This window comes from Somniosus microcephalus, chromosome 3 (assembly GCF_052327205.1).
Source record: "Somniosus microcephalus isolate GS21.2 chromosome 3, FLI_Smic_1.0, whole genome shotgun sequence".
Lineage (NCBI taxonomy): Eukaryota > Metazoa > Chordata > Chondrichthyes > Squaliformes > Somniosidae > Somniosus > Somniosus microcephalus.
In genome coordinates this window covers 165,324,914-165,345,466 of record NC_140989.1, presented here as the reverse complement: position 1 = coordinate 165,345,466, position 20,553 = coordinate 165,324,914, and the positions used below count along the sequence as shown (strand labels likewise).

General features: G+C 42.2%; 1 protein-coding gene across 4 annotated transcripts in view; it reads left to right on the top strand.

Annotated features, from left to right (window-relative positions):
* Positions 1–20,553, top strand: part of LOC147121525 (syntaxin-binding protein 5) — a 324,726-nt gene that overhangs the window by 230,639 nt on the left and 73,534 nt on the right. For 2 of the 4 annotated variants that reach the window (XM_085981855.1, XM_085981856.1), the window contains 3 exons: positions 1,057–1,119; positions 7,249–7,308; positions 7,413–7,460. In XM_085981855.1, coding sequence (XP_085837981.1) covers positions 1,057–1,119; positions 7,249–7,308; positions 7,413–7,460 — 171 coding nt within the window. The remainder of the gene's footprint in view (positions 1–1,056; positions 1,120–7,248; positions 7,309–7,412; positions 7,461–20,553) is intronic. The other 2 variants (XM_085981857.1, XM_085981858.1) reach the window with 1 other exon arrangement.

Genomic DNA, 20,553 nt, shown 5'->3' with positions numbered 1-20,553 from the left:
AATGAACATCGGGTGGTTTCTAACAGGCATCAGATTTGCGCTCGGGAAGAGTGATTTTGCGCCCGGGAAGAGCAAGTTGAATATCTAACCCAGTGGAGTTCACTGCAAATTGAAATTTCCAAGGAGATTCTGAGTGTTCTGCCCAAAATGCAGTGTTGGGGCATTGAGATACTTATTGCTTACGGCTACCATCCAGATTACAGGGTCCCATCATTGTCCGCCATGCATATTTGTGTAATGCCTGGATTGATATGTCCTATTGTTTATGACCCAGCTGCAGGGATGGAATGTGATGAAGAATAAATACCTTACTTTCGGATAGTTAAAAGTTATCTCTGACTGTCTTCATTACAAGCAGAATGGCACTATTAAGTTGAACAATAGCATAAATGTTTGACTTAAAGAAGCCAATTACCAGCTATTGGTGGCTACATATGATTGAGGTTCACAGGTCATATGGTCCAGGCTACCACCTCAATGATGCCATAACATTTATTGCAAGTGGCTGATGTGGGTTTTAATGGAAAGTTAATGTACCAGAAGACTGGGCTTTGACGGGATCCCCATCTCTCTTAAGTACATTAAGCCTCCCATCAATGCCTATCCCTTTGGTACATTAACCCAGCAGTTCTCTCTCTGTCCATTAGGCAGGCTTAAGAATAGAAAAACTAAAATATTTCACTTCAGAGCTTTCAGAATTTTGCTCCAATGAAATTGGGTGGCCTTTCCCAAGAGATGTAGGCTTACTTGAATCCCCTCCTGGTTTCTCTGACCTGCTTTCCATATCAAAACGAGATGTTCCATAAGTGTTGGCAATATGACGCCCAGGTATCCCATTTATCCCATTTGATAAAATTGCAATTCTTTGTGTCCTGAGTATTTTCCACAGTAACTTTAACTTGAGTTTTCTTGAGTAATTGCTTCTGTCTATTTTTGTCTGATTACACTTCTGTGAAGCACTTTGGGATTTTTTTTTGCATTAAAGGCACTAAATAAATGCAAGCTGTCCCCTTGCCATTGCTGCCTTTGTGGTAACAAGCTGATTTTCTTTGTCAGGTCTCTGTGACATCAATGAGGGTTCCACAGCTCTGGATGACCGATGCAAATCTCCCACATCAGGTAAGTGTGTCAATGTGTAAGCACCTTACAGTGGTTCTGGTGAATTTTGTTTTCAAGGGACTGGATTAATTGAAGATGGGGTACTTTGTATGTACACAAATAGATGTGAGGAGCAGCAGGATATAGTGAGTAGACATGAAAGTAACTTGTCTATTGATAGAATCCAATGGTGCACATGGGTAAGAACACACCTAAACTATTTTACACATGATACCTCATCACCCAACATTTTCAGGTGTCACAGTGTGCATAGTTGAGGGATATAAGTAATGACAGAATTCTAGTTTCGCATCATTTCATGTTAACAAAACTGAATTCATGGTGGTTTGCCATCAAATAGAAGAAAAATCCAACCTTAGTGACCATTCTACAACAGTGTGATTCTGGATTGATCCCTAGATTCTGTGGTTCTGTTATGTCTCCCCTGTAAACAAGACACTAGAGGTAACTTAAACCTCCTTATGATATCATGACTAAGTTACCCCACCAGTGATATACCACAGGCTGTGGTGTGATGCCATATCACCAGTGTTAAGATACAGCATCAAGTTGTTCAACTGATGTTATTTAATTGTGGCAGAGTAACCAAATTATATTTAACAGCTGTATTACTAGTGCAGAAAATTATGGCATAGCACTGTTACCAAAACAGTTTGAAATGTGACCAAGTTATTAAAGACATTTTTAAATACTAGCGGTATTAAAATGAGCAAAGTTTTGGAGATCATCCTGCAGGTAGTGGGTCCTGTTATTTATTAACATCACTAACAAGTGATATATACAGGGGGAGGGGGTGTCTGAGACATTGTTTTACCCAGTCAAAGCTTGCATCCAGTTCGTTTTCATCCCAAATTACAATAAAACCAAATAAATTTGTTTGCCATCTGCCCGTTCTATGACTCTCAAAGTCGTTGTATGTTTATATACTATTTTCCTACAGAATTCTGTGCAACAAATCAGTTTGAGCTGTTTAAATAATTCTTTGGATTCCTGTTGTTTATTCTTTTATTAATTTTGTTGGATCTACTTGCTAAAAGGCTATCTCTTTTGGGAACCAGAAAAACGGCAATGATAATGAGTGAAATGTTCTATTGACACTACTGTGTCAGCTAATGAGTTGGAGGTGGGGCGGGACTTACGGCAGGACTTAGCCAGACAGTCTATTTTACAGCAAACAGCAAAGCAAAGAAAGTCTTTTTAGTGTCTATTAAAAAGAGTCTCTACGAACTGCAGCTGCAAACAGAACTGGTGACTGAAACTGCAGCAACTTCTCCCAATAAAAGCACAGCGATTTTTTTTTTTTTTCAACAAAATGCAGTGAGTGGAGGATAGTTACATAATACAAATTATGTTCGTAAAATCAATCCCAGTCACGTACAGCAGTGGCGAGGGAATTACGTAATCATCTCCATTCTGGTGTCACTATATGCAGCTGTTAATGTATTGTGCCCATGAATGACTGACCAGTTCTTGTCTCCTGTCCACCAATGGTGTCCAATTGTTGCCTTATTAGGACTTATCAGACACTAAAATTGAAACTTCACATTGCTGTGACAGTTTTTCTTGGTCATCTTTTTTTCTATTTGAAGATACTTTTTTAATCAACAGCTGTTCGGGCTTGTTGCACGGAGATTCTAATCTGCATTTCCAAATCCAAAATATTTTTGTTGTCACAATACTGCGCTCCATCCATGCCACACATGTTGCATGTCTGTGTCCTTGTGCGTGCCAGGTTTTGTTTAATTGCCGGTAGTCGTGATGGCTGCCTTTCTCTTACTGGGCATAACTTGTTTTATTGTGTGTGCACGCACCGATGTTCCCTGTAAGCTGCGCTTTGTTCTGAGCAGCCTGTTTCTTTTAATGCGCGGTCCCTTGTAAATACCGCGCATGCGCAGAAATTTAAACGTAAAAGCCGATGAGCGGTCTGCGCGGGACCATTGATATTACTGCGCAGCCGCAGACCTTAGGGGATACATTGGTGTGCACACCTTGTTGTCCCAGAGCCTAACTGCTGTCCTATCAGCTGAGAGAGAAGCAATTAACATGGAAGCATTATGGCCTAGTTAGACCTGGGAAGCCCTGGGGTTGGGCTGCAGCCTATCTGGATAGGCTTAGATTGATGAGGCAGTGCAGGCCAGCACAGCAGCAACAGCAAAGTGCCAACTTTGTTTAAGGCAAGAATAGCAGTTTGTTTTTGACAACAGCTGAAGTTTTAAGGTATTCATGGTTGTTTTTTTTTGTAATCTATAAAGTAGCTGGTGTTTGAGGACAATTTAAATTTTTTTAATTGGATGAGGGATTTTTTTTAATAGAGAGAGAACATCTCAACAAGGGGAAGGGGAAGCCATATGATGTAGTGTACTCGGACTCCCAAAATACAAACTAAAATCAGTGGGTATTAGTGGTAAGAAATATAGATGGGTTCTTAACTCGATAAAAGAAAAGAAAGCAGAGGGTAGCTGTATGTGGAGCCAGGTTAAAAAAGGGAGAAGTATTACTCTGGTCTTGGGTCCCAGCTATCAAGTTACATTGGATTTTACTTCAGTATATTGAAGTGATCATGGCCCAGTTCCATTCTCTTAAATCTTTTTGTACCAGTGCCAGTTGTCCCTTCTCTGCTCTTTTACTCTCTCAGGCTGTCTTTATTTGTTTCATGTACAGTAGTACCAGACCCCTGTTGCCGGGTTCATTGGTTTGAGTTTGGTGGCTCTAGCAGTATAGGAATTCTCTCTTATTGCTGCTCCCTTCTTGGTAGCAATTTACCAAAAGCCTTTTAGTGATGTAAGTTCATCATTTTCTCTGCAGAACACTTTAGTTACATTCTGGTCCTCAGGAATCTCTCTGGCAAACTTTTAAAAAATGGCAATAAAAGCTTTGCTAATTTCAGCCTCCATTCCCCCAAAGAAAGAACTTGCATTTGCAGGACCCTAACCAGCAAGGACTCCATGTCTTCAGGAGAGGAGTGAGTGAGTGTGATTAAGGGTTCATCATTTCCTGATTTCAAAAGAAAGACTTGCATTTATAAAGCACCATTTACAACCTCAGGATGTCTCAAAGTGCTTTACAGCCATTGAAGTACTTTTGAAGTGTAGTCACTGTTGTAATGTAGGAAACACGGCAACCGGTTTGCGCACAGCAAGGTCCCACAAACAGCAATAACCAGATAGTCTGTTTTTAATGATGTTGGTTGAGGGATAAATATTGGCCAGAACTCCACTGCTTTTCTTCGAATAGTGTCAGAGGGCCTTATACATTCACCTGAGAGGGCAGACGGGGCCTCAGTTTAATGTCTCATCTAATGAGAGATGCAAGTTATCTAGACCAGTCAATGCATATTTTCTGATTCACTATGAGCAGTGCAATAGAAGATCCCTAGTATAAATAAATGAATTGTTTATCTTTCACAGAGTTCCACTGACTAGTTTCTTGCTGTTCCTCCTTTTCTCCTGATTGTTGGCATTTTTGCTTTATTTCGTGTATCCTGGTCGTGATCCACAGCTTTATAATCCCCTCCTACCTATCCGTTACTTTGTGCTATGTTTTTCACTCTGTTGTCTTCATTTAGTAAGGATTCATGCTAGTGCAATATATGTAAAGAAAGAACTTGCATTTGTACAGCACCTTTCATGTCTTCAGGATATCCCAAAGCACTTTACAGCCAATGAAGTACTTGTGAACTGGAGTCACTGTTGTTAAGTAGGCAAACAAGGCAGCCAATTTGTGCGCACAAACCGTAATAAGATAAATAACTGGATAATCTCTTTTAGATGTTGGTTGAGGGGAAAAATAGTGGCTAGGAAACAGGTGAGAATTCCCCTGCTCTTCAAATAATGCCATGAGATCTCGGCTTAACATCTCATCGAAAATACGTGTTAATATAATGTTATGGTTAAATTGGAACATGTTAGACTGCGCAGAACTTAAACCAGCTTGTATACCCCAGCTCTTTCCTACCTACCCTTTACCATTCCTGTAGTATTTTTTTGCAAAGTTACAACCATTTGTACTACCTAGGTTTGCATCTAAACTGGTTCTTTCAACTTTCAATAAGTTTGTTTCTGTATGTTCTCTACATACTTCCCAGGTTATGATAAGTCCTGAATTTTAAAGTGTGTGTGAATGTGAGATTCACTGGAGATTGATGTTGCTTCTGTTAAGTGCACTGGTTCATGATAGGTTGACTCTTGCTGGAACTCTTGCCGTTAAATAAATAATAAAGATAGGAAATGCATAACTGCTCCACCAGCTTCTGGAAATGGAAAAGGCGGGTTAACCAATCTTTTTCCAATTCTGACAGACCTGCTCTGTATTTCCAACATTGTTGCTTTTCTTCCTCTGCAGTTACATTAGCGTTGATGTAGAGCGGATGGGGAAAGCTCTCCTAAATAGGGAATCGCTCCTCAACTTATCGTGCTGTAATGGGGGCAGATAATGCAACAGAGGTTTTCTTTTTAATTCTCGAATGTGGCAAGGCCAGCATTTATTGCCAATCTCTAGTTGCCCTGAGAAGCTGGTGGTGCACTGCATGCTTGATACAACTGAGTGGCTTCCTCAGCCACTGCAGAAAGCAGTTAAGAGTCAAGCACTTTAGTGTGGGACTGGGGACAGATATAGGCCAGACCTGGTAAGGACAACAAGTTTCCTTCCCTAAGGGAGATTAGTGAACCAGTTGGGTTTTTAATGACAATCTGACAACTTCATGGTCACTTTTATTGTTTCCAGATTTTTCAAGCTGAATTCAAATTCTCAAATTGCTCTGGGGGAGGATTTGAACTCTGGTAGCCCAGTAACATAACCATTATACTACCGTACCCTGGCTGCACCCGCCTGATGAGAGTCTTTGATCACTGAATGATCTGCAACCTAGATGAGCAGCAATGGAGTTAGAGTAGTTGCAACAGTATTCGCCCATTGCTTCTGATGCAGCTGGTGGGTTGATAGCGGAGGGAAGGGAAAGCTTACATTTATTGGCAGTTTTATATTTAGAAAAATAATTGACCTTAGTTGGCAAATGAATGTGAATTGTATTCCCTTCACGGGTAAACAGTTAGATTTACAGAGCAGCTCTCGTGCCTTAGCTGGTTAAGACAGTTAACCATACAGATCTCAAAGGTCCCAGGTTTGATCACCAGTCTATGTTGAGTTAATGGAACTCACCTATGACTGACTGACCTGATATCTAGCCAGCCCCTTCTGATGCAAGTGCTTGTGTGCAGACCTCAGGTGAGGACAGAATAGAGCTGGCCACTGACACCCCTCAAATAGCCCTAGGACACTCGCTGTCGAGGCTGCCACATGAATAATGGGCATCTGGATGAGCTAGTAGATGGTGTCTGCAGGACCCTAACCAGCAAGGAGCCTATGCCTTCAGGAGAAGAGTGAGTGAGTGAGATTAAAGGTTCCCCATGCCCTGATGTAATCTTAATGATTTCAGCACAGCCTTTTTTGTTACGTTTTCATGTGTTTCTCTTATGAAGACCTCTGAATAGGCTTACACCTCAGCAGAGAAGCTTTTATATTGTGTTTCATTTTTGCAGCCGACATGTGCATTTATTTGAGGGGTAATTGACTGTATCTGGATGTAAGATGACTGGATTGGAAGTGGCTAGTGCTAACACTTAAAGTAAAGTTCTAAAAATATACTTACTGCAGTCAGTGACATGAATCTTGTCATTCATGTGGAAATGACTTATGAAGTAATACTGGACGGCCTGCTGGTGGCGCTGTCCAGGGAGCGTATAAATACTCGGGCATGGGCCCAGCTTGCTCAGGACATTCTTTAACAGGAACTAGTGAAGGACACAACTCGATCTCCATGTTGAAAAACAGTTGATTAAAGCCTTGTTTAATACTCAGACCAAGTGCCTAGTAGTTTTCTTGCGTCAGTCAGCACTTGTGTTATGCATAATGCAGGGAGAGAAAGGGAATGGGGAGGGGCCCGTTTCTGAATTACTCAAGTATGTCTCTTGTGTGGAGAAACATTGACATCTCCCTAGAGTGCCTTACACAGGGCTGTATGAAATAAGCCCACGGTTACACCTTACATATTTAAACCTAGATTAAGTTAGAGGAAAATAAAATGTTTGTACCGTTTTGTATTTAATTCATTGTCAATATATTCCTGTGTAGGTTCTGCCTCTTCGTGCAATTCTGAAGATGAACAAAAAATGCCTAACTTTATAGAAAAGGGTATAGTATTATTATGGTGCAATATTATTTCAGTTCTCAGATTTTTCTTCTGTTTCAGAATTAATTTTGCTTTGCTTCACATATAAAATATTATACTTTTCCAGTGAAAAACAAAAGCAGAAAATTTTCCAAGACCATAGTATCTGATATAGGTATGAAGTAATAATTCCATATTTTACTAACACCTTTCTTTCTGAAGCACTAACCAAAACGCAAATTAATAATCAAAGCACCTTGCTTAGTGGCTTTTCTAATCCACACTCAGTGCTTTGGCTGTTTCTGATCTGGGAGTGCAATGCATGATTGTGATTGATCACTTTGTTTATTAAATCGGGATCGCTGTAATCTCTGACTGACATCAGAGGTTTGATCATCAAATGGCTTTATCTCCCAGATCTTGCTATTTTAATTCTTTGTATCAAAATAATTCTATTAATGAAGATGTTAGTATTATCCATAAAGATGTATGTAAACATGAATTTTACAGATACATTGCTTTCCACCAGGTATCTCGATCAATCATACACAACAATTGTAAAATCAGTAAGGGGCAACCAAATTATTAGCATGTGTTGAGTGTTCTCATTATATTGCAAATGGCAATGTTTTAAATGTGTGTATTCTAGTTCAGTTTTAAACCGGTCAATTGGTGGACAGTATTATTGCTCGATACTTCGAGAGGTTCAGCTCTTTTTTTGCTAGAGATGGTTGCCTCCACTGTAAAATTCCCTCTGGTAGAAATTGGAGTATGCACAGCTCTGAATCTGTGTGGCTCGTGGCGCTGATTGTTACAAAAGTAAAAAATACAACAGTGCAACAAAATCGTTGAACTCTGGTAACAGAAAAGCACTTCCTGCTTTTCAGTGAGTGTGGAAAGCTGCAACAGGATATGTGGCACTTGGTGTTCAGGCTGCAATAATATATTCTAGTTGATCTCCCTTGGCATTGCACACAAGGAGTCGAGACCAAGTGTAGACTTCAGCTAAAGTGGGGTTAGACGGCGAGGGATAATTGGACCAGAACACACACAGACGTAATTCAGTCCCCATCTTAAAGTCATACAATCTGTCCTTAATTTTATATTTCTATTATAAATTGCTATGTCCACATATGTAGTGGAATTTGCCTATGTCACATTGTAACTGCACCTGCCCACAAGTAGTGGCACTGCACTGGTGGGGAGGATGTAATTACAACATGACAAGTTTACATAGACAAATTCCATTATAAACACGGATGTAGCAATTTATAATGGAAAATGTTGACAGTCTTGAGGGTTTTAATATATTAATAAAGTCTTGTCTATAACGTGCACACTCACTCCCTGTAACATTTTTGCACAATACTTCAAATACCCTTAAGTTACAGTCAGATTTGTAGATGTATCTAAATATATAAATCTATCCAAATTCTCCTCTTTGTTATGTCATATAAAAATTTATTTGGCTTCAACCAAATTTTTTCCACCTGACTTGCTGATTTCAAACTTATTCACTCGCATATAAAGAAGAAGCCTGAATGGAGGCTATATAAATGATCCGGTCAAATCATTCCAATTATATTCTTCCTTTGTCCTTTACTCTGCCTGCTTGGTATTCTCACTTTTCTAATGCTCAAAGTAAATCATTTTAAGATATTACACAGATGGAAAACTGCATTTTTCTGAATTACTGTTAGGTGTACAATTCGCCTTTCTGTTCTGAAGTGCCTTCACCATTGTTTATTCTGAGGCCAAGTTCTCTACCAGATGCCTCCGTTGTAGTTATGCCTATGAAGGGGCTCTATGACCTTCCCTCCTGCACCTCTAAGTCTGATTTTCTCTCTCACCTCATCCCCCTCACCTCTTCAGTGCACAGGTGCTGGTTCTGCATGTATGTTCATCCTGTTCCCCAAGCTGCTCCCACCGCCTCCAGCCTGCCTCCCGTCCTCCCAGCCAATTCTTGGTCGTCGGTTGAGAACCACTTTAGCAAAACAACAACTTGCATTTATATAGTGACTTAACATGGTAAAACGTCCCAAGGCACTTCACAGGAACGTTAACTGACAAAATTTGACACTGAACCGCATAAGGAGGTATTTGGACAGGTGACCAAAAGCTTGGTCAAAGAGGTAGGTTTTAAGGAACGCCTCAAATGAGGATAGAGAGGTAGAGAAGCAGAGAGGTTTAGGGAGGGAATTCCAGAGCTTAGGGCCTAGGCAGCTGAAGGAACGGCTGCCAGCGGAGGGGCGAAGGAAATCTGGGATGCACAGGAGGCCCGAATTGGAGGAACCCAGAGTTCTCGGAAGGTTGTAGGGCTAGAGGAGATTACAGAGATAGGGAGGGGCAAGGCCATGGAAGGATTTGAACACAAGGGTAAGAATTTTAAAATCGAGGTGCTGCTGGACTGGGAGTCAATGTCGGTCAGCGAGCACAGTTGTGATGTGTGAACAGGACTTGGTGTGAGTCAGGATACGAGCAGCAGAGTTTTGGATGAGCTCGAGTTTATGGTGGGTGGAAGATGGGAGGCCAACCAGGAGAACATTGGTATCGTTGAGTCGGGAGGTAACAAAAGGATGGATGAGGGATTCAGCAGTAGATGGGCGGAGGCGGGCGATGTTATGGAGGTGGAAGCAGACAGTCTTGGTGATGGAGATGATATGTGGTCAGAAGCTCAGCTCAGGGTCAAATAGGACGCCGAGATTGCAAACGGTCTGGTTCAGCCTCAGACAATGTTTCCTCTTGCTGCGTGCTTTACTGGTACATGCACATGATTCTCAGAGCCCATGCACATGTGATTTAGCCAGCTGTAAGGAATATCAGAGGAGCAGCATTAAAACAATTGGCTCATCCATCAACTCCCATTACCATTCCAGCCAGCCAATACCCTGATGTACGTCACTGAGTGACGACATCTCTCCAGTGCATCTCTCCCCCTTCTCCGCGCTTCTCATCGCTTTCTCATGTTGCATGTTCAACTCTGATGTTTCCCTTTCATTGCTCTTTTCTTTCTTAACCTGAGTACACCTTCTCCCTCAGTCCCTTTCTGCTTTATAAAAAATTTTAATCCCTACTTTTGAGATCTGTTAACTGCAAATAAATCTCTACCTTAGTTCCAAGTGTATATATTATGTTGATGTCTTACTTAAGTTGAACAATATAAAATACTATAACATAGTCTGTAAAATACTCCATATAATCTATATATTTTGTTACAAATCTTGCGTCTGCTCGTCCTGGCCCAGTTATCCCCTGCCCTCTAGCTGAAATTCACCTGAAGGCCACATTTGGTCTTGACTCCCCATATGCAACGCCACAGGAGATTTTAATATATCATAAATACTTTTTTATATGCAATTTATTAATTTTGAATACCTTTTATGATCAACATTTCCTCTCTTTCTAAACCCTTCAAAACATGGAATCCTCTTTACATTGTTTATATCTTTTTGTATAATTTAATCTAATTTTTAATTATTTAAATTTCGATATGGAATGTATTTTACTTTCATTTATTCTTAACCACCATTCATTATATCCCTACCTTGCCGAATAATATAGCACCAAAATAATGCATTCTTCATTACATCATAAATTCCCCATTCCTTATAAAAACACTCTCTTAACTCACCATGAGCAATGCCGGGAACTCCACTAATTATTTATAGTCCCAATAATCAGTAGAGCTAGAAATGTAAGTAATTCCCATCATAGATTACTAAAATGCACTGTTTTCTGAGTACTTATGCAAGTCTTAGTCCTCACAGGTAAATAAATTATGTAAGAGACTGAATAATTATATTCTGTCTCCACTCTTACACTCAGGATATCAGTGGCAGATATCTCTTCAGTGGTGGTAAGTTATAGTATTTCTTGTATAAATTATAACATGATGGTTCGTCACATGAGAATAGTGGGAATCAGCATCTCTGGTCAGATCTTTGTATTCCATAGTGTTTATTTTTTTTTAAGTTCAAATGTGTTGAGTGTATAACACTAGTGAGCCTCCTGTGTATTTGCTCACGGTTAGTCAGAGGAAATAATATGTCTTTGTTATAACAGGCTGAGGTGACAGAGTCATGTCTGGACCAAACAAGAACAGGAGTTCTTGAAATACTGCTTTTAGGGGTAACAGTGTCATAGGCTGGAGGAAGTAAGAATAGCAGCCTTTACCATCTCTATTGTTCATTAATTTCAATGGACTAGGGGTGTTGCGTCCTTACCAAAAATATATGTTTAGTGCAAAAAGAAAATACTGCAGATGCTGGAAATCTGAAAAAGAAACAGAAAAATATATGTTTAGTGTACCTTCTCAAGGGACACTAAATTGTTCATTAATGTGAATTGTTTTACTTTTTATAAACGGGGATGATACTCCTTTAAAACATGAAGTATTTTTCAGACTGCACTGGCACACTGAAGGCGGTGTTGGACTTCGTCGTCGACGTCTGCCCTTGTTGACAGTAGGCTCCCGAGGTATGGAAAGTGGTCCACGTTGTCCAAGGCCTTGTCGTGGATTTTGATAATCGGGGGCCAGTACCTTGTGGCAGGGGCAGGTTGGTAGAGGTCCTTTGTCTTACGGATGTTTAGAGTAAGGCCCATGCTCGTACGCTTCGGTGAAGGTGTTGACGATGGTTAGGAGTTCGACCTCCGAGTGAGCGCAGACGCAAGCGTCGCCTAAGGAAGAGTGTGTTTGAAGACCAGGACCTCAAACCCAGCACTAAGCTCATGGTCTACAGAGCAGCAGTGATACCCGCCCTGCTGTATGCCTCAGAGACACGGACCATGTACAGCAGGCACCTCAAAGCACTGGAGAGGTACCGCCAACGCTGCCTCCGCAAGATCCTGCAAATCCATTGGCAGGATAGGTGCACCAACATCAGTGTTCTTGCTCAGGCCAACATTCCCAGCATCGAAGCTTTGACCACGCTCGATCAGCTCCGATGGACGGGTCACATTGTCCGCATGCCCGATAAGAGACTCCCAAAACAAGCGCTCTACTTGGAGCTCTGGCACGGCAAGAGAGCACCAGGTGGGCAGAGGAAACACTTCAAGGACACCCTCAAAGCCTCCTTGAAAAAGTGCAACATCCCCACCGACACCAGGGAATCCCTGGCCCAAGACTGCACAAAGTGGAGGAGAAGCATCCGGGAAGGCGCCGAACACCTCGAGTCTCTTCGCCGGGAGCAAGCGGAAGCCAAGCGCAAGGAGCGCACGTCAACGCAAGCACCCCACCCACCCGCCCCTTCAACCACCGTCTGCCCTACCTGTGACAGAGACTGTAGGTCCCGCATTGGACTCATCAGTCACCTGCGAGCTCATTTTTAATGTGGAAGCAAGATATCCTCGGTTCCGAGGGACTGCCTAAGAAGAAGAATTTTTCAGAAGGATTATACGTTATAAATGTTGAAATCATGCTTTGTTTTGGGCCCCCTTTTCTGAATGCTGAAGCTGCACGTTGAAAGTGTGCTTTACTTGGCATTATAACCTGTTGAATAATCCCTGCTGGAGAAAGAAGCTGGTGATCAGCTGAAAGGAGAGATCATTCACACTAGGTCCATAGCTATATTGCTGGTCATGACTCAGTAACCAGCTTTAATGTTCTTTAAAACACTTAACGGGCTTTTACCATCTATTTCTTACCACTGTGGGAACTAAACTAGCCCGACCTAGCTCTTGATGGTTTCAAACTCTCCGCCAGATTCAAAAAATAACTTGTTGCCGTGCATAACAGTGCAAATTACACATAATTGCTTATGTTCGAATTAGTTGGCTTGGTTACTTTCTCAAGCCAGTAACTTCAGAGGCAACCGACAAAACGTCAAAATATTAGGATGGATTTAGGCTGGGGCATAAATTTTACGGCAGCTAGCTTTTAAACTCCATATGTATTTGGATTGGACTTGAATAGCCACCAATCCAAAACCAGACAAGGTTACCTCTTTCCTCCTATTGCACAGACTGTAATACCAATCCAAGCCAACTTTCAGAATCCCAAAATCCAAATGTCCATCATTCTGTGAAAACTAAATTAGTGACCTTGACATATTATATGTTGCATTCATTATGTACTTTATTTTATTTGTTACCTTTTGTTGAAGCCCAGGAAATACAGTAAAATGATAGGCAGCATGTACCATTTTTGAGCTAGTTATGTGGTAATTAGTGGAAGTAGGAAGGGGAGGCTTTGGGGTTTGGTATCACTTGATGGGAGGCTTGGAATTTGGAAGTGCTGCGATGGTATTTCTAAGGTTTGACAGCACTATGGTGGGAGTTCTGGTACTTAGCAGAATATGGGGAGATTCTGAAGGTTGGCATCATTGAAGTGGGGTCCTGGAATTTAACAGACCTTGGGAGGGTTTGGGGATTTAGCAGCATAGCATAGTGGGAGGGAGTTTCCTGGGATTTGGGAGAAAGAGAGACTTGAATTTATATAGCGCCTTTTCTGACCTCAGGACATCCCAAAGTGAAGTACCTTTGAAGTGTTGTCACTGCCGTAGGAAACACAGCAGCCAATTTGCGCACAGCAAGCTCCCACAAAAAGCAATGAGCTAATGATCAGATTGTCTATTTTAGTGATAGTTAAGGTATAAATATTAAACAGGGCATTGGCAAGAACTCCCCTGCTATTCTTCAAATCGTGCCATAGGATCTTTTATGTCCACCTGAGAGGGCAGACGGCCTCGGTTTAATGTTTTATCTGAAAGCCGCCACCTCTGTCAGTGCAGCACTCCTTGAGTACTGTGCTGGAGTGATAGGCTAGGTTATGTGCTCAAGCCTCTGGAGTGGAACTTGAACCCACGACCTGACTCAGGCGAGAGTGTTGACACTGAGCCAAGGCTGACACCTTGGGAGCACTGAGTGGGTGGTTCTGGAACTGGACAGCATTGTGGGGTTTGGTAGTACTGCAGTGGGAATCTTTGAAGGTTTGCAGCATTGGAGAGGCACTTGGAGTTTAATAATATAGCAGCACCCTGTGGTCTGGCAGCACTGAGAGTGGATCCCTTGTTTGGCAACACTGGGGATAATTCTATAGTTTGTTTTTAAACTGGGTTGCAGAAGTGGCAGCGAGATGCACAGCACCAGTGAAAGAATTTTAAAAGTATCTTCAGATTCACTCTCCAGAGACATTGAAGAGAGTTCTTGAAAAATTGTTTCTCTTAAGTACTGCAGCTATAAGTCTCTTAGATTTCTAAACATAAACAAAAGAGAGAGCAGGTTTTTTTTTAATTCTGTGTGTCTGTGAAATCTCAGCTCAAAAAAGCTTCTTAAATTAATCTTCCCTCAACTTTCAAGTGATTTGAAAAATTGTTATATAGTGTGGAAAGGTGCAATTCAACTTTGCCACTGGGGAAATAAATACATTTTCTGTCAACGATTGTTCTCAGTTCTAAATGTAAAAGAAAGCACAGATGCCCAGAATTATCCAGAAATCCTCCACCGTATGAGGAGAGAAGGTGTCGACTGCAGTGCGAGAACTAGATTGATGCATGCCAGGATATACGACTTCTGAAATTTCAGGCACAAAGTGAACCACAGTACCTGAGAAATTACAGCACAGAAGGTGGCCATTCAGCCCACCTATGGTGGTTGACATCTGTGGTTCGATAATGGTTGTTGAGGCAGAGAACATTGCATCTTTTATTGGAAACTTGTATAAATATTTCAAGCGGAGGAAGATGCAAGTGAAGATTTAAAAACTAAGATTGATAGATGTTTGTTAGGTCATTATATTAAGGGATGTGGAACCAAGGCGGGTAACTGGAGTTGAGATACAGATCAGCCATGGTCTAACTGAATGGCGGAACAGGCTCCAGGGACTGAATGGCCTACGTGTAGATACCCTGTTCCTATGTACAAGGTTAGAGGGAGAGTTCAGGGCAGTGGAGTTAGTTTTAGATTGCGCTAACGGAGACACCTTCAAGAAACAATTTTAATGAAGATACTCAAGATACAAAAACAATTTTATATACATTCATGTGCAGAATATGTTTTTAAAAATCTTTTTAATTGTTATAAATCTTAGTTTGAGTCCTTAGCAGACTGGAGAGGAAAAAGTGACAAACTATTTTCAAATGATCTCATTGATGTGATCAATTCATCCTCTTTCTTTTACTGGTATCTCTTGCTGACGACTCATAGTTGATTTTGTAATTTTTCAAATGTAGCAATTGATGCTTTTCATTCTGCTTGTTGATGCATACAGTGTCTACTTTTTGTGCTTTGTCACTGTTTTGTCAGTTTAAAAAAAACTCAGCCAATGAATTGCAGGTGTGATACAAATTTGAATGATCTAAAGTGTGACAGGGAACAGGAAATGCACACACGTACAATTTCTCTGTTGTAGATAGATTAAATAACTATGTAGATTATCATATCTCCTCTCAGCCTTTTCTCTAATGTTAAGTTCAGTTTGTTGGTCTATATTGAGCCATAAGTCCCACAATTGAGCTTACTGCTCTTCTCTGAATCTGCTTGAACACATTTTGACGGTAGGGTGCCCAAATACTGTGGCTACAAAAGCACGTCAGAGGCTAGGTATTCTGCAGCGAGTGTTTCACCTCCTGACTCCCCCAAAGCCTTTCCACCATCTACAAGGCACAAGGATTGACAGTGGATAGGCAATGGCAAACATTCAAAGACCGAATGGATGAGCTATAGAATTTGTTCATCCCAGTTTGGCATAAAAATAAAACAAAAAAGGTGACTCAACCGTGGCTAACAAGGGAAATTAGGGATAGCATAAGATCCGAAGAGAGGACATATAAATTGGCCAGAAAAAGCAATAATCCTGAGGATTGGGAGCAGTTTAGGATTCAACAAAGGAGGACAAAGGGATTAATTAAGAAAGGGAAAATAGAATATGAGAGTAAGCTTTCAGGGAACATAAAAACTGACTCGAAGCTTTTATAGATATGTGAAGAGAAAAAGATTGGTGAAGTCAAGCATAGGTCCCTTGCAGTCAGAATCAGGGGAATTTATAATGGGGAACAAAGAAATGGCAGACCAACTAAATACATATTTTGGTTCGGTCTTCACAAAGGAGGACACAAATAACCTCCCAGAGATGCTGGGGAACATAGGGGCTGATGAAAGGGTGGAACTGAAAGAAATCAGTATTTGTAGGGAAATGGTGTTAGGAAAATTGATGGGCCTGAAGGCCGATAAATCCCCAGGGCCTGATTATCTACATCCCAGGGTACTTAAGGAAGTGGCCCTAGAAATAGTAGATGCATTGCTGGTCATCTTCCAGAACGTGATAGACTCTGGAACAGTACCCATGGATTGGAGGGTAGCTAATGTTACCCCAATATTCAAAAAAGGTGGTAGAGAAAAAGCGGGGAATTATGGACCGGTAAGCCTGACATCGGAAGTGGGCAAAATGCTAGAGTCCATTATAAAAGATGTAATAGATGAGCACTACGAAGCAGTGACAGGATCGGACAAAGTCAACATAGATTTACAAAAGGTAAATCATGCTTGACTAATATACTGGAATTTTTTGAGGATGTAACTGGTAAAATAGATAAGGGAGAACCAGTGGATGTGGTGTATTTGGACTTTCAGAAGGCTTTCGATAAGGTACCACATAAGAGATTAGCGTGCAAAATCAAGGCACATGGGATTGGGGGCAAGGTATTGACTTGGATAGAGAACTGGTTGGCGGACAGAAAGCAAAGAGTTGGAATAAACTGGTCGTTTTCTGAGTGGCAGGCAGTGACTAGTGGGGTACCGCAAGGATCGGTCCTAGGACCCCAGCTGTTCACGATATATATTAATGATCTGGACGAGGGAATTGGATGTAATATCTCCAAATTTGCAGACGACACAAAGCTGGGTGGGAGGGTATGCTGTGAGGAGGATGTCGTGAAACTCTAGTACGATTTGGACAGGTTGGGTGATTGGGCAGAAACATGGCAAATGCACTATAATGTGGATAAATGTGAGGTTATCCACTTTGGTGGCAAAAACAGGAAGGCAGATTATTTGAATGGCAATAGATTCAGAGAAGGGGAAGTGCAATGAGACCTGGGTGTTCTTGTGCACCAATCGCTGAAGGTAAGCATGCAGGTGCAGCAGGTGGTTAAGAAGGCAAATGGTATGTTGGCCTTCGTAGCAAGAGGGTTCGAGTACAGGAACAAGGATGTCTTGGTACAGTTGTACAGGGCCTTGGTGAGACCGCACCTTGAGTATTGTGTGCAGTTTTGGTCGCCTTACCTGAGGAAGGACGTTCTTGCCATGGAGGGAGTGCAGCGAAGATTCACCAGGCTGATACCTGGGATGGCAGGAATGACGTATGAGGAGAGATTGTGTCGATTGGGCTTATACTCACTGGAGTTTAGAAGATTGAGAGGGGATCTCATCGAAACCTATAAAATTCTGTCAGGCCTGGACAGACTAGATGCAGGAAGGATGTTTCTGATGGCCGGGGAGTTCAGAACCAGGGGTCATAGTCTAAGGATAAGGGATAAGCCATTTAGGGCTGAAATGAGGAATTTCTTCACCCAGAGTGTGGTGAACCTGTGGAATTCTCTGCCACAGAGGGCGGTGGAGGCCAGTTCATTAAATATATTCAAGAAAGAGTTGGATATATTTCTTAAGGCTAAAGGGATATGGGGAGAAGGCAGGGACAGGGTACTGAATTTGGATGATCAGCCATGATCTCATTGAATGGCGGAGCAGGCTCGAAGGGCCGAATGGCCTACTCCTGCTCCTATCTTCTATGTTTCTAAGTAAGGAGTGTGATGGAATACTCTCCACTTGCCTGGATGAGTGCAGCTCCAACAACACTCAAGAAGCTCAACACCATCCAGGACAAAGCCGCCTGCTTGATTGGCATCCCATCCACCACCTTAAACATTCACTCCCTCCACCACCAGCGTACCGTGGCTGCAGTGTGTACCATCTACAAGATGCACTGCAGCAACTTGCCAAGGCTTATTCGGCAGCACCTCCCAAACCCGCGACCTCTTCCACCTAGAAGGACAAGGGCAGCAGGCGCATGGGAACACCACCACTTCCAAGTTCCCCTCCAAGTCACACACCATCCTGACTTGGAAGTATATCGCCGATCCTGCATCGTCGCTGGGTCAAAATCCTGGATCTCCCTCCCTAACAGCACTGGGAGTACCTTCACCATACAAACTACAGCAGTTCAAGAAGGCGTCTCACCGCCAGCTTCTCAAGGACAATTAGGGATGGGCAATAAATGCTGGCATTGCCAGCGATGCCCACATCCCATAAACTAATTTTTTAAAAACTATACACAACATATGATCTCAACAACTGTTCTATACTGTACAAGGTTTGAATAACATCCCAGTACATAATTAGCGTTACTGGGACGTTTCCTGCTTTTCCTAATGCACTCTGTTCATTTCATGTCTCCTTTATCGGTGTTCATTACCTTACATTGATCTATGTTAAAATCTACCTGCTGTCAACTTAATTGGTCCAAGTTAATGGGCCTATATTCTCTGGAGTTTAGAAGAATGAGAGGTGAAGTCATTGAAACGTTAAAAATTCTTGGGCTTGACAGGGTAGATGCTGAGAAGCTATTTACCCTGGCTGGAGCGTCTAAAACTAGTGGTCATAGTGTACTGGCCTCACTAGACGTGCTCCTATCTAGTTATCCAGCAAGTTAAACACTTATTCAAAATAATTCCTCGTGAAGCCATTTGCTGTTTTGAAGCTTTACTTGAACAAATTTGTGAAACTGTAAACAAAGACAAAGTATGTTTTGTACATAAACTGAGTACTATACATTCGATATTACATAAGATATAAACATATTTACAACAGTAGAATAGACTAATTGTATAACTAACATTTGGACTAACTTCTGTAACTATCAAATATTAACCTTTTATAAACATCGTGTTATCAAAATACTACTCTGACAACGTTGCTATTATGCTAACAAACAAAGATACTCACAGATATTGCGCTTGGCCTAAAATAGAAAATCAGATTACATTGGATTGTGAATCCCTCATGGAATTTCCCATTACTCAAGGCAGGTTCTTCCTGGAATTCTACTTCCTGGAATTCTACTTCCTGGGTCACACAGGAAGAAAGGTAGAAAGGTCAAATGACACCTCTCAGGAAGAAAGGTAGAAAGGTCAAATGACCTCTACTCCCACACAAACACTGCCAACACAACCACCACCACCAGAGGGTGCTATCTGCACATAAAATGGTCCATAAGTCCAGAACACTCCCCGTCTGGGGTCGTTAACGACTCCACATAGTCCGAACTCTACTTGTCACTGAAGTCCTCTGGCGACAAAACAAGAACCACCTCAGACAGTCCGTCAGTGTCGACGATAGGATGCAGCTTCCGTAGACTGCTGTGAGGGGGTAGGTTGCGTCCTGCTACGCACAGTTCCAATCTGGGTATGGTGAGGTCTGGCTGGGGCGCCAACTTGCCCCTATCAAAGACGAAGCCGATTTTGCTTTGTGCATTTTGAGTAGTGACCTTCAGATAAGCCACACTTGCAATGGCCTTAGCGGATGCGTCTGCAAAGACACAAAGCTCTTTGAATTGGGCATTTAAGGGAGAGAAAGACGAATAGCAGCGAGGTATTCGGATCTCCTGTAAGACTTGGAGTGAGTCTCTCCATCTGTCCCACTCTGCTTCCATCTCTTCGGGGAGAGGTGAATCCCACTCTTCACGTGTGGAGAGTTCCCTGAGGAGCAGCCTGCCTTGTATGGTGACAGGGGCTAAGCCGCCAAGAGGGTCGTATAGGCTGTTGACTGTAGAGAGCACTCCTCTACGTGTGAAGGGTTTCCTGGCATCTAAGACTTGGAACGTGAACGTGTCTGTTGCTATGTTCCAAGACACACTTGGGCTATGCTGTAAGGGGAGGTCATCAGCGAAGAGGTCTAGATCCTTGACGTCCTTAGCACGATCTTCAGGGGGGAATGCCTCCATCACTGCTGGTCTGTTAGAGGCTATCTTGTGTAGCCTGAGGTTGGATAGTGCAAGTAGTTCCTGAGCTCGTCCGAGGGTACTGATGGCCTCTGCTTCGGTCGGGAATGACTTCAGTGCGTCGTCAACATAGAACTCTCGTTCGATGAACCCTCTCACATCACTGCCAAAGTGGTCGTCTTCTTCCTTGGCAGCCCTCCTCAGCCTGTATATGGCGACAGCAGGGGACGGGCTATTCCTGAAGACATGGACACGCATTCTGTAGTCCACAATGTCTCTATTGGGGTCGTTGTCCCGATACCACAGGAAGCGGAGGAAGTCTCTGTGGTCTTCTCTC